Source organism: Malurus melanocephalus, unplaced genomic scaffold (genome assembly GCF_030028575.1).
Source record: "Malurus melanocephalus ecotype Western Australia unplaced genomic scaffold, MMel_1.1 scaffold_173, whole genome shotgun sequence".
NCBI lineage: Eukaryota > Metazoa > Chordata > Aves > Passeriformes > Maluridae > Malurus > Malurus melanocephalus.
Window position 1 is genome coordinate 293,334 of NW_026623405.1, and position 17,901 is coordinate 311,234.

Here is a 17,901-nt window from a genome sequence, read left to right on the forward strand (position 1 = left end):
AAGCCAAGACAGAGAATCAAAGGGACAAAAGAGAAACATGCACACCAAGGATTAATTTTGGTCTTGTACTAAGTTCTGCGGTGTCCCCAGATAGTCTGGAGTCACCTGGCACCCTCCACATGATGCACAGTAACACCAGAATGGCTGATTCCAACCATACTGAGAAAGGAGCAGGCCAGGAAAAGCTGCAACATGTTTCAGACTCAGATTAGTAAATCAACTGCACCAACTTAGCTGTTACGCAGTTACTGTGAACTTTTTATAGCACAATCTGTCACTGAACAATTACAATCTAATTTCATACCTATGCCAGAACTGCAGGCACAGCACCTCAGACACTCTATCTTTGTACTGACTTGACTTACTGGAGCTTTCCTCCTTCTCAATCCCACTTGCAAATTGCAGAGCTATATCCTGCCATGGCCTCACAGGCACACATTCCTGGCRCCTGACACACCCAAAAAAAGCACAGACCTGGACAGACGCACCTTGCAGCGCCAAATCAAATCCAATACACTTGCAGGTGAAATTTCCACAAGAAAGGTGAAAGAAGATTAATACACTTCCCAACAAAACATGAATCAAATATGCCCTGTAGAGAAAATTACACACAGCAAGACGAGAACTAGTCCTCAGCCAGTTTACAGAAGTCTAGTGCCACTCTAAAACCCACAAATAGTTTACATTTCATCCRTTCCTTTATGTGATTATTTCCCCAGGTTCCTTAGCAGCCTCATCACTCACGGATTGATTCTGACAACTCCCTCAAGTGGCTCTTTAAAGAGGCACCTCCAATCACCATCCTGTCTCAGGCTCTGATCTGGATGTGCATTYGAGGCAGTTCAGAGCCTGAAGCTGCCAAACTTCAGCTCCTGCTGCTGCATGATGTTTGGTAAATCAGTGAGTTCAATGGATCATTACACTGCTACAGAGATACATTCCAAAGACTGCACAGATTAATTGCTCARTGCCTTCCAGGGCACCTGCTAGAGCTCTTCATTGCCATAAACCTGACAACAGACTTTTGATCCTCAACTTCCACTGATCTCCATTCAAATAACCCTGCAGCAGTGATCACGTTCAGTCACRCACTCGAAAGAACAAATTACTTGGAGGCTGATGGTAAAATAGAACCTGGATTTCACTACAACAGGTGCCTTGCAAACTGAGTGGAAGACACAAAACTATGCCAAGAGGAACACTGCAAAAGATGTTACACTGTTATACAAAACGTGGTGCTCCTCATTCCAGGAGAGAACAACCAGCACTGCTACTTAAGGGCAGAAGCTCTGACTCTGTCTGCCCCATGGTCACCTACCACCCACCTCTGGGTGGGAACACAACCATTCAGCACCTGAACAGACAGATGTGTTAGAGAACAGACCCCACTGAAAACCAGCCACTGCCACCAGCAGAGCACCTTCTGTGAGCTGGAAGCGCCCATCTAAGTTCACTGCAGGATGGCAAYTTTGCACAGAACGCCTTTGGTCAASTCAGGTAATGRAACAYCACGCTGATTRTATATAAATGTGGGGCTCACAAAACTGTCGAGGCTGTCAACCTATCTARGTACCCTTGATAGAAAAGTCTAAATTAACAGTGTAGAAGTTCACATGAAACGACCATTATAGACTACAGAGTTCTGTAAGATAACATTTCTGATTCAAAGCCCAAATTCCCYAGGAGTCTTTCAGTGTCTGTGGCCACAAATGGTGCTCGGATCAGAGCTCAGTCATGTACTTAACGAAGGAAAAGAAAAAGCCTACAGAGAGATTCAGAGGAGGCTTACAGATCATGCTGTGAGCATTATTTCAGTAAGTCTMAAGAAGGCTTAAGGGAAACTACTGGCAATATTTTGGAGAAGAAAATAAGGGCTTCTGATCACTCAAGTTGTATGCACCAAGACATGGAATGGCCATTCTCTCTATAAATATATTTGAATTTTCATRTGTATATATGTATAGCAATATTMCACACTCAGAACCAGATTTTTTTTYCCAACAATTTGCATTACAATATATTCCAAAGTAGGTTTCATTTTAGAAAGGCAGAAACTGCCCACTGCAACCCAGGCTGTGTGCAAATGAGTGCCCAGTGAATGAAGAAAGCCTTTAGTATCCTTTTGCAAATGTACTTCGTGGTGGTTAGTGAGGACAATGGCTCTGCTCTCACTTCTGCAAAATTAAATATTAACTAGCCAAGGTGTGTTTTAGCAGCCTCTTTTATTCAGAGCAGYTATGAAACACAGATCTTGTGTGACTCTAGAGGGAACAAGGTGAGGCTTCACTCAGAGGACAAAGTCACAAGAAAGCAAAAATGCCCTGCAGCATGGCAGTCCAGATGTGGTAGGGAAAGTAATTCAGCTCATATAAACGGAGATGTTTAAGACACATTCAGAACCCAAGGAAGGCATTACAGATAAGCCACAAAACTGTCAGAAAACACAGTTARAAGGATGAATCATGAGAAACAGTGTGGTGCACCTTGAGAAAGCACCCACGACTACCTTTCCAAGGGACCCTCTGGGGATTGAGCTGAGTGACTGACACAAGGTTTAGAGAAGTGCACCTTTTAAACGCACACGGTTTTACGTAATCGGGTCACACAGAGTTTCATGTAGAGTAGCAACAAATTACTACTAAATTCATAACTTCACTGGATTGTTCAGCAGAGCACCATGTTACAGTGCTTCCCAGTTTGTACTCTGAATTCAAGGGGCTACTGTTACCACACWAAAAATTAAAGGGTATCTCCATAAAATGGCATAAGAATAGGGTAGAATCAACATGTGCCCACGAAAGTTTATATTCTGCTCCATGCAACAAGACAAAACAAAAATGTGAGCATATAAAACCCGATTTCAGGGAAAGGATGGAGTACCTGCATCTCACACACACTCTGATCAACCAATTTAGGGGTGCTCAGGTCTGTGTGGTTCATTCCATCCCCATTTCACTGGCTGGCCATGACAGGAAGTCTGGTCGCTGTAAGTTAGCATCAGACATTACAGAACTGAGCTGCTAAAGGGAACAAATTATTTGAAAAGAGCTAGAGGCTACACATGTTCATTTTTTCATTTGACCACAGAAACCAAGCTCCATGTACTCAGCCGAACACTTACACAAATATCCCCTGGGTAACAACYGAAATGCAGCCATTTCAAAACACAAAAAAAAAGGTGAATTTTAATGCTCCTTTGTGAAGCTACTCCACAAAGAGCAAGAAGTGGATTCACTTTTGCAATGACATACCATTCTTTAACAGATTCAGAATACAGAAAGGAAATGACAGAATATAGACTCAGGGTTTTCAGTSTGAGTTAAAGTTTTCTTATTACTTTAAGTCTGAAACAGTAAGGAAATTCAGACAAAGAAATTCTGCTAACAGTAAGGACAACAAAGGTTACTACTACAAAYTAGCAAGATCAAGTCTAATATTCTCCCAGAGAAGTACAGATCTGTAAATGTTTATATCATCATCTCCAATRGGGAAAAAAAGTTTTCCACCACAGAGGAAATTTACACTGGCATTAACAATTCYACTAATTAAATTATCCACGTGTTTAACGTATAGAAAAAATAAATCAATATTTAAGAATGTGAGCCATATGCATGAGCACTCTCTTAGGTGTYAGTTTTTGACATTCCCCAAAGTATCTGACAGCCAAAATGATGCATAACTTCAAAAATTCCTCTCTTTGGCAAGCCATTTTAGCAAAGTTTTTAAAAAAAAAAAAAAATCAGAATTTAATTTCAAGGCAAAGATGCTCCTGGATAAAATTCACAAAATAAAACAACAAAGATAAAAACCCCAACCCTTATTAGGTAGACTAGCACTACCTGTGGCAACACACAAAATGTTGCMGATACATTAAATTACAGATCCCTGCATTTCCCCTCACCCTGTCAATCGAATGTGGCTTGATCTGGTGCATTGTCTACCTGACCCTACTACAGATGCACTGCTTCTATAATGACCTTTGATCATTAAATATCCAGGTGCAACATTTGGGAGAAATTAGGGATTCCTGCTCAGCAGTGTAACAGTCTGAAAGCATAGGGCAATCTTACAGATTGAGAAAAAACAGAGCAGCTCCCACAGGTGCTAATTCTACTTTTAACATGAATTTACTAAGTCTGTTATTAGTTTCCGCACTCCCTTCCTTAACATACCTGTGAAACATGAAAATTCAACTTGGTTTTAAGTTTGGCTTTTTTAATTGTGTTCTAGAAGACAAATGCTATAAATCTCTTCTTTTTGGCAAGAGGAAAATCTCAGGTGAACTTAATATTTGATAACTCTTGTCCATAGGTTAGATGAAAAATCAGTAATGCTAAATGATTTTGAGATAGCAAATGTATTTAGAAAGAGGTCATTTTGTTCTAAAAAATCTGGGGAAATTTTACATATAAAACTAGAAAAGTGAGACAATGTGAAATGAGGAGTTCACATTAATTATAAAATAAGACGTTATGCATTGTCAAACACGTTTCTGTTACAAATGAAAAAAAAACCTAGATAATCCTATTGCATTAATAAAGGTCTGGACTGAAGAAAATAGAAATGGCTACTAATGTTGTACTGTGGTGTGTCACAGGCATCAAAAGCTTCAATTTAAGTACACCCTTTATTCCTCTGCTTCATAATTTTGCAATTACATTAATAAGTGGCCTGCATCTCCACCACTCCCTAACCCAAGAACTTCATCCCCTGGGAAAGCTTTCACAATAAATTAATACTAAGATATCTTTTCCCTTTTTTCCTCTTTCAACCTTACCTACATCCTGCTCTCTCGGTCTGCTTACAGAAAGAGCAATTTCACAGCTGATATATTATATAATTTTTTTCTAAATATGGCTCTCTGATGCTTTAAACCTATTTCTTGTTATGTGCTTGCACAACTAAATCATCATTAGGTATTTTCATTCTGAAGTCTTTTGCAACAAATAAAGAACATGAAAAATCCAGGTAATCTTTCTTTTCCAAAGATTAAGGAATTAAAATATGGTTTATATCATTTTACAAAAGCAGGTCACTCCTTCATATGAATAAAAAATAAGTTCCCAGGTATTCAAAAAAACAGAGAAATCGTATTATGTCCTCAAATATAACATTCTCCTTGAATGGTCTTATGTCCTACTTGAAATGAACATGCTARTATTACAGAGAATCACACACTTGCACATTCAAGGAAGACACCACAGATTTCTGAGAGTATAAATTCTCCTGGCTGTGAATCATCCCTTCACTCAAGGGATTCTTGGAAGAATATGCAGAAACTCACACATTTTCCAGTGACTAATCCAACTCTAGTCACCGTGAACTTTCCCTTAATAATTGTCCTGAAAGCATCTGAGAAAGAATGAAAAATCCGTAACGGTTCAGCTTCCTGGAGATTTACACCTCACCACCTGCTCTCTCTACAAGCTTAAATATAATAACTTTGAGTCCTAATTTATTCATGTGCATATAAAAGCTACACCATGATTTGGGAGTTCTGGAATGGCCTTATTTGGGAGCTCTGGAATGGCCTCTCAGACAGCAAACCCCAGGTGCCATCTGCACACACGAGTCCCTCAGCAGAGCCCTGGCAAGTCCTGCCCACCCTGGGCCACCTCTTCCTTCCCCTCTGCCTTTCAGGGCTGTCCCAGTGTTTACACCACACCCCACTGTGTGGCCAGCCTGGACAGTCAGAAGTGGGGACAACCAACCCTGGTTGTGTGTGACCCCAGGGCCCCCACCCAGASCCACGCACAGTGGTAAAGGTTAAAAATACAACATAAAGACACAGCAGAGCCATAAGGAAGCAACACCCTGATCATGCTGGCAAGTCACAGCTTCACAGTTATCTGCCCAGTATGCATGGACTAGCTTCTGCAAGAAAAGGGCCCATTAGAAATTAAACAAGCAGATCAAATCCCTCTGTACAAGGAAAGCAAACTTKCCTTCTCTCAAGTAAAAATAAGTTAATTCCCTCCAATGCTTATCTGGGTAGACAGGTGAGACTAACCTTGGAATTTAACTGCTTAATACTAGGCTGTGAAAACATCACCTCAAAGTTATTTCACACACAGCCAGAAATACAGYGCCTCCTGATCTGCTGTTGAAATAGCATATCCTTCCCTAAAGGACACAACCAACCTTTGTTATTTCATTTAGGGGGGAAAGCAGGAATGCTCCTCAGTCCCTTCTTTTATTAAAAATTCCTTTTGCATGTGGCAACTCAAGTCTTTCAAAAGATCAGTGTAAAATCTCCAGCACTTGGTCACTGTGAGACCTGAAAAGCATAGTGAAGACAGAGACTGTTTAAACCAGATTTCCTAACCTTTGTAAATCCTTACTTCTTACCACACCAATGACCTGGATCTAGAAAGAGTTTTCTGAATTTTCTCRTCCAGGAAAACACATCTGCACTGAGCAGGAAATAGCCTTATTTTAGCAACTCTTTCACCCTATTCCAGATAGAAATGCTAGCAGGGTTTTAACAAAAGGGTTCTTCTCATGAGCAATGCAATTTAAAATACACAGTAGTGSCACTTTTGGGCTCATGGGGTTGTGTAAATATTTATATTAGTAGAGCTAATCCTACATCTCTCCCTTGCCCAGGTCAATTTATTCCAGAATAAGTGTAGCTGCCTTTTTGTTATTGTGAGGCTTAACTTAAATCACTCCCAAAATAATATTAACTAAACTTGAAAAAGGTCCTTGTAAWAATTATAATCAACTTTGGCTTAGAGGAATTTGAGTGTTCTTCAAACATTTACAGTCCATCAGCAACAAAATCAACACTGCGACATCCAAAACTCCCAACACTACACRGGGCAGTTAGAGAGAGAGAAAAACAACTTTTTTTCCTTAATCTTCAAAGGGAGAGTATTAAAATAAAGTATAAAAGTTGGACTCCATCTTCACTATCTATTAGCAGCCTATTTTTGTGTCCCAAAGTCAAAAAACTCTCCTCRCTATCTGATTTAGAAACACAAACCCATAACAGATGCAAACATTGAGTTTTCTGCCTTCTGTAAAGAGCAGTTGCCAAACTTAAATTAAAATAGCACACACAGAACAGGAAACCATCTTAACTTTCCCACTCGTACTGAATATTAATTCTTTTTGGACTGACACACACACAAAKAGCAACCATTAAAATCACATCATAAATATTAGTTTTTGTACAGTGTAAGTGTATTAATATATTAAAATAGTTGAGAGGGCAATTCTCAGACTTCAACCTCCCAAATAATCAAAAAACAAAAAAAGGAAAAAAAAAATTATTTGTCACGAAGTCAACACAATCCACCAGCATATATTTGGGGTCACTCATCTATACATCCATATTCAAGATGCTACTCCATTCAATTATCAAATAGAAAAGCTACAAATCCATAACTTTTTCATTTTTCAAGCAAAAAGAAAGCCTGAGTCTCARCCAAAAGAAGCAACAGCAACATACAAATAACTAACTAATTAAATAAATAAAATATTTCCTTCCTCTTCAGCAAAAACACTGTCAGCAAGTTAAAACTGCAGTGACTTTCATTTCTAGTAGATCAGACACAGGTCATGGTGAATTAGAACAACTGTTCATATCATATTCTGGAACAATACCTGCAAAATAYAGCTTGTTTGGGCAGATTCATTGCTTTTTAAAACAATAAAATAATATTTTGCGTATTTGTGCTTTAGAGTATGACATTTTCAGACCTACAGTTCCCATCATTAGACACCTCATTGTTGCTCTGTTAAAAAAACTGCTACAATATTACAAATTTCAGGGAGAGGCAGATGGCTTTTGGGTAAGTCACAGGTCTGGAGCTGTATTCCATGTTCTAGCAATGACTGCCTGTGGATCTGGAAGGTCATTACCCTGCTGGATCACCCAGGTTTAGAAGTCAAATTACAACATTCAGYTTCTTTTAGAAGCATTAAAATCCATGCATAGAGCAAACCACTTCATTTATTACCATAAACAAACACCACCCCCAGGAAACTTTGATAAAAGGTGATTACAAGACAGGACTGAAAAGGTTGACCCCACGTGGGGTCAGGCTGTGCAGCTTTAAATTCATCCCCTGTGCACAAATGGCTACAAGTTTTCAATTTGGCCAGAAAACTCTGAAGCCTCCTTTCCCCACTGAGTGGTCATTTTCTGGTAAATTTTCATCTTATTGCTATTTGAGTAACCCCAGGCTTTATTTGCTAAACAATATTCAAGCACTGCTCTCATAATTGAATTGTACATGCSCCCTCAGGACTGCTTTTCTGGCACAGAACCAGCAATGCACTTGTACTTGCATTCACACACATCATTATCTGAAAGGATAATTACCCTCATTTGTCACGTAAGAAAGTGGGACAATGAAAGATTATGATCCAGAGTAGCTGTTAATTGGGTGTCCAGACTTGTTTGCTTTTTTCCCAAAATATRACCATATTTTCACCACCAATGATTAAAACATCCTCCCAGACTTTATTTCCACTATATCACATTCCCAGCTGCAGGTCTGGTCTGGAGGAATGAGACAGGAACCAACAGAAACAGCAGCAGAGATTCATTACTTCTAAGTCAGGAGCACAAAGAGAAACTGCTCAGACAATCCCAAAACCAAGCAAATTCTCAGTGCCTGTCTTTGCAGCCTCACAGACCAATAGGTTTTTAACTTACTATTTACCAAAAAAAACCAAAATCTTCTAAAAATCCACACCTCAACACACCAATAAATGATTGTGGCATTTCAGACAAACTATTCAATTCTTTTCTTGAACACAAACGTAGTTACAGAGTAAAATCATGCTCACAATAATGTTTTAAAAGTTCCTATTTAGTATTTTGCAAGCATTGTAATTACTTTACGCCACCATGAGCTGCACAAATCACAAAAAGCCCAGCCTGAGCTTTCTTGGCACCTGTTCAGAAGAACTGAGGATTCATCTCACTTTATTCTTTTAYTCTAGTTTTTGCAGCCCTATATAGTCTTACATTCCCCTTCTGTTTCCTGATCTTATTATAAATAATGGGCTTAGTTCCAATATCAACTAAAGAGAAAATACCAGCTCAGGGCCACCTCACATCACCTTGAAACCACCTCATATGTCACAGATTGATCTTCCTAGGTCATTGGTACTTTCCAGTCATAGTCCTAAATAATGATTCTATCCCAAGACAGCAAATTACCCAGGAATACCAAAATGTGAATTCAGTTTCCTTGTATTTGAAGGTGTTTGGTTGCTTCTTTTTTCATTTTTGGAGAAAGAAGTGGTAAAGAATTACTCACTTTAATTTATAAGACATAATGATGGAAAACACTATCGGTTCAGAGAACACAAACACCATCATATTCAAAGATGAAAACTTTAAAAACAAGGCTCAGGATAAAAGCATGCTAATCATATTTAAGTAKTGTTAGATAAAATAATAAATAATTMAWGAGCTAAATAATGAGCTGCAGAAGATTCTTTRTCTACATTGCAAAAATTCAAAATATTCTCAGCAAATTACCAAACTCTTTTCTGAAACTCTTTTCAAAAGCTTCATAATGCTAACAAAGGCTTGTTAAATTAATATTTGACAAGTACATCAATTTATTAGTAACTCCAGGTTCAGGTACACATTGCAAATACTCACAGAAACCTTCAATCTTGTCAGCTGTCTTGCTCCATGCTACCTGCCTGGTTTCCATTATGACTTGAATAGTCCTCCTTTCTGGGCTGCTCTTCTTAAGACTGAATATTGTCATAACAGTTCCCAATTCCAAGGTCCTTTTGATCTGGCTTTTCTCATACTCAGGCAGCACTCCATAATCTATATTTTTTCTGGGCATTTTTTCTTTTTARTAAAACTTCTATGGTCTTCAACGTCCTGAAGAGAAGCAATATAAGAGAGAAAAGAGAGAAAATTCAATATTTAAAACAGCAGTTTAATATCTTCAAAGATTACATTTATTTAGTTAGACAYCTAACAGAGACTCCTTCCCTGGCAAATGCAAGGCAGGTACATGGCCAACATTAATATTTGGTTTATCCTGAGAGGGGCAAACATCCTTCACAGAGGGCAGTTCCAGCAACATCAGCCTGTGTGAGCTCTTGCACTGAATTAAAATTTACACTTGGACRAGACCTACATGAGAATGTAAACCAGGTAACTGTCTAATGAGGGGAAAACATGAGTAACACAAACACTGAAATGTTCACTACATCTAAAAAGTCTCARTTTATGCACTTTTAAAACTTCTTGGCTCTGTTTCTCCTACACAACCTACTTTTTCTTACTCACATGTTGGGTGGCAGATATTTGTGTGCATACACTTGGGACACATCTTAGCACAAAACAGCCAAAAGAGGGATGTGCATAGAGCAGCTCTCACAAATATTAGCAAGTGTCTGTACTCTCTGGTCTCCCACATCCCTGCATCAAACAGCTGATTGCAAGCCTGATTACTCCTCAGTGAGATTATWTACTAACAGGATGCTCTGCAACCTGCTCTTTCATCCACAAATGAGTCTCATTGTCACACAAGTTTCAGGGGCTGCTGCCACCACAGCTCCAAGCTTAACCCCATCCCTGAGCAGGACAGGTTCAAAGAAGCTCTGTGCATGCAGCCACCAGGCACGGCGCCTCCTCTGCTTCTCTTCCTCTCTCCTCAGACCACTACTCTCCATCACAAACAGTTTCAGTTTCCGTGTTCATGGCTAATTCGACCATGGCACTTCTCGCTTCCCCTTCGTAACTTCTGCCAGCCCTCCTCCCCCTCACCCCGTGTCACTGTCTCCTGACTGCTCTTTGCTGCTCCCTCTCATTAATGTCACTACATTGTCTTTTAACATCGTGTCACCAGCTGCTTTAGRGACAATCTCTTTGACTTTGAGGCTGTCCGGTGCAATCTTTGTAATCCCTTTTTGAATTCTACCGCTTCAATAAGCACTTTTTTTCTTTGAAAGTTAACAGAGAAGCCACAACAGTCCCTTCTTACCAGCAGGGTGGCCTCTTSTGCACTGCCCACCATGAACCTGAAGTGCTCAACAGCAGGAACCATCTCACTCCATGGTTTGCTAAACATTAGACACATTATTTGGGTGTTTATATTGGCTTATTAGAGTAATAAGAAAATGGAGTATTCTTCCCTTATACTACTGAAAAAAATATGTACCCCAATCCTACAACTGAGAGGGAGTGAACAACTTTGAAGTATCATAAGCAACAGAGATTTCTTTTAGCCATAAGGTAAATGATCCTTTTAGACTACCTGGAGATAATCAGATAATCATTTAAATCATGACAGGCTTGAACCTAAAAAGACAGCCACAGCCATCTTGTCTTGCTATAATGATTTGTAATAAAATTAAATGACAGGATGGAAAATTAAAAAAAAAAAAATTAAAATCTTTGAGCAGTGTCTGTTTTTCTGACCAAAAGTAAAGAAACCCTATCTTCTCGCTTTGCTCTTTTCATTAAGAATTGTACTATAACAAATACGCTGTGATTTGGAACAAGGTTCAGCTATTTCATTAACACTGCACTGAATAATAAAAAGCTGAACTTTTAAATGAGTACAATTTTTCAAGAGGTGATAACAAAATATACATCAGCTCTGCCTTTTACACTRCCAGGTATAGTTGCTAAATGAAATATGATTTAGAACAACAAGAAAAGGCATTTCTAAATACAGCTATTTAATAAAAGACAATGCAGCAGGTTTTTTGAGTGATAAGTCCCTTAGTACAAAGGAACTGCCTCTCAGAGGTGGCTTCTTAAACAGTTTCCGCTGAATATAATATACTGGACTTCCTCTTTYAAAGGAGCTCTTTCTTCCAAAACCAGAGAAAACAGTGCATTTAGTCTAACTTAAATCCTAAGCCATAAGCCAAGTTTTTGCCTTTAGGTGGAAAGAATATTGCAATATTTGATCAGCCTAACTGACCACTCCCAGATTGTTTTGACTACCTGCTCCAGTTAAGAATAACATCACGGAGAGCTGCCTAATAATAAAAGAACAGAAGCCTTTGGCTTTAGACCTTTGAAATGTTAGAAGTTGTATCACACTCACCCACAGGTGCCCCTCAGCCTTATTTACACCCGTCACTGCACAACTATTTGCATTAACAATCTTTCCACCCATTCAAGCAGCAGAACTCCATAATGAACCTCGTCACCCCATAACCTRGATGCCTCTAACCCAGCAGAGTGTGAACTACAAGATACTGTGTGTAATAGAAGCATCACTGCTCTTCTGCTGAGAAGTTACTTAAGCCTAAGTAGGAAAGATTCAGCATCACTTACAGGATTCAGCAAATGAGTTAATAATCCCCAAAACATGCCACAAGCTCTAGCTTAGACACAAATGTGACTTTTTCCCTTTGACTGTAGGAATTACAGGAGCTAAACTTTCAAAGTGTCTTGTGCTATATGCAGAACTCAGGCCACTTATTACTGTCAGTGTAAGAGCAGTTCTGATAGTTTKTAATTGAAAAGCCTGACCAATTCGRACTAATAAGTCTACAGGACACAGTGCAAGTAACAAAGTGAACATAGACATGAAGAAAACCAAATTCTATTTGATCTATCATGTCTATTTAGTTTTACTTAATTTACTTCAGACGTTTACAAACCCTTCATAGCAGAAGACCCATGTACAGCTCCTACTTCTCCCCATGATAACACAAAGGAAAAGAGGAAAAACTGTAGTAAAAGTTATAAATGTACACGGTAGTAAAGAATTTCTTGGACAACACTGATGAATCCATAGTCTGTTATAATTTCACCCACATGACACAGCAGGTGCTTTCCAGACACAGAAGGTTAACCAAGAAGTGCAATCCAAAGTTTGACTCGGGTCAATTTCTAAATTTTCCCATGTGCTCTGGGCATTGCAAAAGGGTTATTGCATCCTCTGCCCTGACTGACCTCTGCCTTTGGATTTAGGACATCACCTCGCCCGATGGACATCCACCAGTGACACCAGTGCAGTACCACAGCACTAGAAACCAACAACAATCGATACACGGCCCTTGCGATGCAGCTGCTGCCCGCAGAGCCCGGCGGGGTGAGCAGGGGAGCGGAACAGCAGCGAGGCGGTGCCCACCTGCCCCGGCCAGCTGGGCCCTCAGCCCGGGCAGAGCAGCTGACAGCCACAGCCACACCGCCAAGCTTTCCTTCCTTCTTCCCCGCCAGGCTGGGCTGCGCCGGGGCCCGCTCACACACAAGGTGCGAGGTGACATGGGCCCCTCACGGACCGCCCAGACTGCCCTGTCCCGTCCAGCGCAAGTGCCCGCCGTCCTGGCACGGCTGTCCCGAACCCCTCGCCGCAGCCCGACCTCTTCCCCGAGCATCTCACGCCAGACCCGCCGCCCCGCCCCGGCCCCGCGGCGGCACCTGCTGCTGCCCCGGCCGCCCGACCCCGCTACCGGGCACCCCGCTCCCCGTGCCCCCTCACCTGCCGCGGGGCTCCGTGCGGCGGCGGGGCAGTGCCGGCGCTGCCGCTGCCGCTGCCGCTCCCGTCCCGCTGCTCCCGCGGCGCCTCTCGGGGCTCCACTTCTGCTTCTGCCGTCACCGGGAAGAGGCGGCGCCATCTGACCCCGCGGCCGCCCCCGGGCGCCCATGGCGCGGGCTCCCCTCAGCCCGCCGGGCACCGCGCTGCGCTCTACCCGAGCGGGGCCGGCATTCCTCGCCCCGTCCCTCCACCTGCCCCGGGGCTGCTGTCCAGGCGGGCTCCCCGCTGTCCCTGTCCCCTCAGGGTCCCGTCCCTCCACCTGCCCCGGGGATGCTGTCCAGGCGGGCTCCCCGCTGTCCCTGTCCCCTCAGGGTCCCGTCCCTCCACCTGCCCCGGGGCTGCTGTCCAGGCGGGCTCCCCGCTGTCGCTGTCCCTGTCCCCTCAGGGTCCCGTCCCTCCACCTGCCCCGGGGATGCTGTCCAGGCGGGCTCCCCGCTGTCCCTGTCCCCTCAGGGTCCCGTCCCTCCACCTGCCCCGGGGCTGCTGTCCAGGCGGGCTCCCCGCTGTCCCTGTCCCCTCAGGGCACCTGAAGCGCGGTGTCCCCTCTGCCGGGGTGGCCTGTCCCGCCTCTCCGAGTTGCTTCTCGTCTGAGGAGGGCGACTGAGCYTTAGCAAAAGGCTTTATAACTTCACTGTCGCTGCAATTACCTTGTGAAGTTGAAACTGATTTCAAGTGATCCGCTACAGCTGTGTCACATCGCAGTTTAGGAGCTGCTCTGCTAACAGTGATATCCTGCTTGCAGAGCRAGCTCTGGTACATTCGACTCCAAGTTATAAGTCTTGCCCCAGGCCAATTTGATAAAAGCTAGGGAAAATCCCTACACCSGTAGGCAGGATAACAAGGTCATCACAGGGAACAAGCCATGCCAGTTCAGTGGACACTAAAATAATGCCTAAAAACCAAGGCTAGGGATGCCGCAGCATTTGCAGGGAAGCTCCTGGCCATTTCTGCACGGGCTGTGCCACGTTACAGTGGCAGAKCCTGTATTCCAAATGCTGATTCCCAAACACTGATGTTAAGTCTCATGGAGACAGTTTATCATCTCCCTTCCTTCCAACACTGGTTGCTGGCACAAGGGAATGAAAAGCAGAGGTCTTTTAACAGATTTATCTACTCTGTTGAGAGGAAAAATAGTTTTCCATCATTTCAGTCAGCATTATAAATGTTTGAACAGTAGTTGAATATCAGTGGATACTTTCRCCCTATACGTTCAGAAACTACTGAAACAAAATGATGCCTGTAATGGGTTTCTGCACCAAATGCCATGAGGAGTACTASCTAGCTACACAGAAGAAGAAAATATCAAATGTATCCCATCCTTTTGCAAGAGCAATTTGGGAAACCTTTCCCAAAAGCAAACTAACAAGCCTTTATCATGGTCAAAAATACCAAAAGGCTTCAAATGAGTATGACTTATCAGAACAGAACTGAAGAACACATTCAAAGTATACCACCACAAAAGGAAAAAAAAAAGCTGAAACCCAATACCAGGGAAAGGTGTGGTTCATTTTAAATGCAAAACAAAAAGATGACCATTGCAATCTTATCATGGTTCACTATTTCATGAGCCATCTTGCAAAAGACTCTTCACATTTTTTTCAGTGATGTATAACCTAGGAAAWGTTTCTGTCTTTATAGCATATAATTCAGTTACAAACTCACAGAACAACATCTTATAGGAGACATGATGGTAAAAGAATGGGAATAACAGAATACATATCAATCACACCATGATGTCTCTCCCAAAATTTATTTTTAGCTCTTCATATTAAAAGCCTTCAATGTTTCATATTGAAGCTGCCTTTGAAATTATGTGAACAGTGGCCAAAAGCAAGAGCCAAGCAGCCAACTACTCCAGCAGAAGCCAATACCCAAACATCCATTCACACCACGGAGCGATGAAGRGTGCAGGTGATCCTGGACATTTTACAAGCAGGAGATGACAGTATTCACTTAATGCCAGCTGTCAGATCCAGAAATCAYTTGGGTCCTTTGACAGTGAATCCGAGTTGCAGCACACACCAGCCCCAGCAGCCCCTCCTGGTTCTGCTTCKCTTGGCCAGGTACCAAAAGCCTCCTCAGCAGTCATATGGCACAGCTTCAGCACAGGAACCACCCTTGAGCAACCGAGAAGCCACACAGGCACAGAGCTGCTCATCTTTCTGGTGCTCAGAGCTGTGCTGCAGTGGTTAAACACTGCTGCAAAGGAAACAYTTGGTCTGGACATACCTGTGGTTGTGCCTCAGCCGTGTTTTGGAAGGACAAATAACACCCAACATTTCTTGCATGACCTTAGACTTACCTGATAAAACTCTTAAAGCTGAAGAGTCATTTATACAGCCAGAGAAAATAKGTATGTTGGAGATCGTAACACTGAATCTTGTAAATTGCTGGATGTAACAAAATCTCAGATGGAGTAAGCGATCCTTAAAACCAAACCAATAAAAGAGTAACTCTTAGAAACACCAGCTGTTACTCTGCACATTCACTAGACCCAAAATAAGAGTACTCAGACATCCTCACAATCCCAACAGATTTGAGTTATTATCAGCATCAGCAGCTCTGCTGTTAAACTTCCAAAATTCAAAAAATGAGAACTTCCAGGCAGACAACAGAATTTCCAGTAAAGAGTATGGATCTCATAGTCACAGATAATTATCAGGTGACATTTTCGGTCCTTTTTTGCAGCAAAAAGACTTGTAGATGCATGCTGAGGAGAGGTGTGGGAAAATTAGTTCTCAGAGTTGAAAAATCTGCCCCAGCAGAAGATTTTGTGTTTAAAAAGGAGAATGTTAACCACTAAAATAAAATCTTCCTTCCTTTATTCTTTTTTTTTTTTTCCTGTTTAACTTTTTTCTTATAATTTTAAAAGGCCTCTTGAATTGTTGCACAAAATATAATCACAATTCATACTATGAGATCTAAAAAGCGAGGTTTTTCAGCTGGGAGTACCGTTCTACATTTTGGTCATAAATCTCTCAGAAAGAGTATTTATAGTGTTCACACTGACACTTTCTTAATTACAGCATTGAAAAGTTCAACCCTGTCTTGTATTTGGTAATGAAGTGTTGATTGCTTCCCCTGAAGAATAAAGCAAGGCACGAAAGAGAGTCACAGGACTGACTAGGCAGCCTTGTGGAGATGATAAATAATGGTCACAAAACTGGTGCCACTTCCTCATGGGAGCTACAAAGAAAATACAGCTTTTGTTTAGCAGACAGAAGTTGAAAAGCTTTACCCCATCAATTCCAAGAAATGTTAAAGAGTCGTTAGGCAAGAGGAACAAATATTTTAGAGACTGTCACAGATATTTTCTAGCCAAAGGATTTACTAACCTGAACAACACTCCTTAGCAGGATGCATGTTAGTGCCAGTAGATTTTCTCATTAGAGCTGCAGAATTATAACCAGACATTTCATAAAGAAAACTTAATTTTCAAACTTTGCTTTTATGAACTTTTTATCTGCAGGACTCAAGCTGATTTTAAACATGTCAAGAGAACTTGCATACTATCTCAGAGTTGAGATGGCAAGACCTGCTGCAGTCTGGAGGGAAGAGGGGAGGGAGGTCCCTCTCAAGGACTGTTGTCACTGGCAGCTCCTAGTGAGAATAGCTTCAGCTACTCTGGGAAGCCTTGATCAGGAGTTAGTGATCATGTTTAGTGTCTCAAAGGGCCTTTGTAGCATGAGGCTGACCTTGAGAATGATGTCCAGCCATACAGCAMAATTCAAGTAATGAATTTTACAGGGCACCCACCTTCAACACCATCACACAGTTTGTGTGACAGGTCCAACAGCTGCAGCACATCTCAGCACAACAGCTCAGGCTYCTTGGAGAGCATCTCTTGTAGAAAGAGTTCCAGTGCGTACTTGGCTCCGTTCTTATCAGAGCTGCATTTTAATTGTGGTAAATTATTGTCACTTAATCATAATATTTAAAGTAAATATTGACTTAAACTACTGAGGTCACTGGCAGAAAAGCTGACATGAAGGAAGGGAGGTTGTACTTGTAAGTGGCTGGCCTGTTGCCTGCTGAAATGTTTGTCTGAGTCCTCAAATGTCGAGCTAATCCTCAGGTCAGTCACCCTGTCCCTTGTTATTTGCAAGATCTCCATTTATAAAAACTTCTGAGGAGTTACTGCCCACTGGGCTCATACACAAAATACAGTGCTGTCCCTTACAATTCCTGTAACAATTTGCATTTTTAGATGTCAAAGCAATTTTTAAAAAATAATGRAAATCATTATAYCACATTTTCAAAGGCATCAGGCCCCGAGGGTGAGGAGGTTTGCCAAAGATCTCACAGCAGTTACATGCCTTGGGCAGAACAYGGCTTCCAGGTTTTATCCTAATGTCCTGCCTTTGGAATGGCATTTCCTCATAGCAAAACTCTGTGCCAGAAGAAACCTTTTCAT

At 41.7% G+C, this 17,901-nt stretch overlaps 1 protein-coding gene across 1 annotated transcript in view; it reads right to left on the reverse strand.

Annotated features, from left to right (window-relative positions):
* Positions 1–13,492, reverse strand: part of PLCG2 (phospholipase C gamma 2) — a 55,523-nt gene extending 42,031 nt beyond the window's left edge. The window contains exons 1-2 of the mRNA XM_057372520.1: positions 13,431–13,492; positions 9,626–9,859 (exon numbers count right to left, since the gene is read on the reverse strand). Of these exons, the coding sequence (XP_057228503.1) occupies positions 9,626–9,821 (196 nt within the window). The 5' untranslated portion in view covers positions 9,822–9,859; positions 13,431–13,492. The remainder of the gene's footprint in view (positions 1–9,625; positions 9,860–13,430) is intronic.
* Between the last annotated feature and the right edge of the window lie 4,409 nt (positions 13,493–17,901).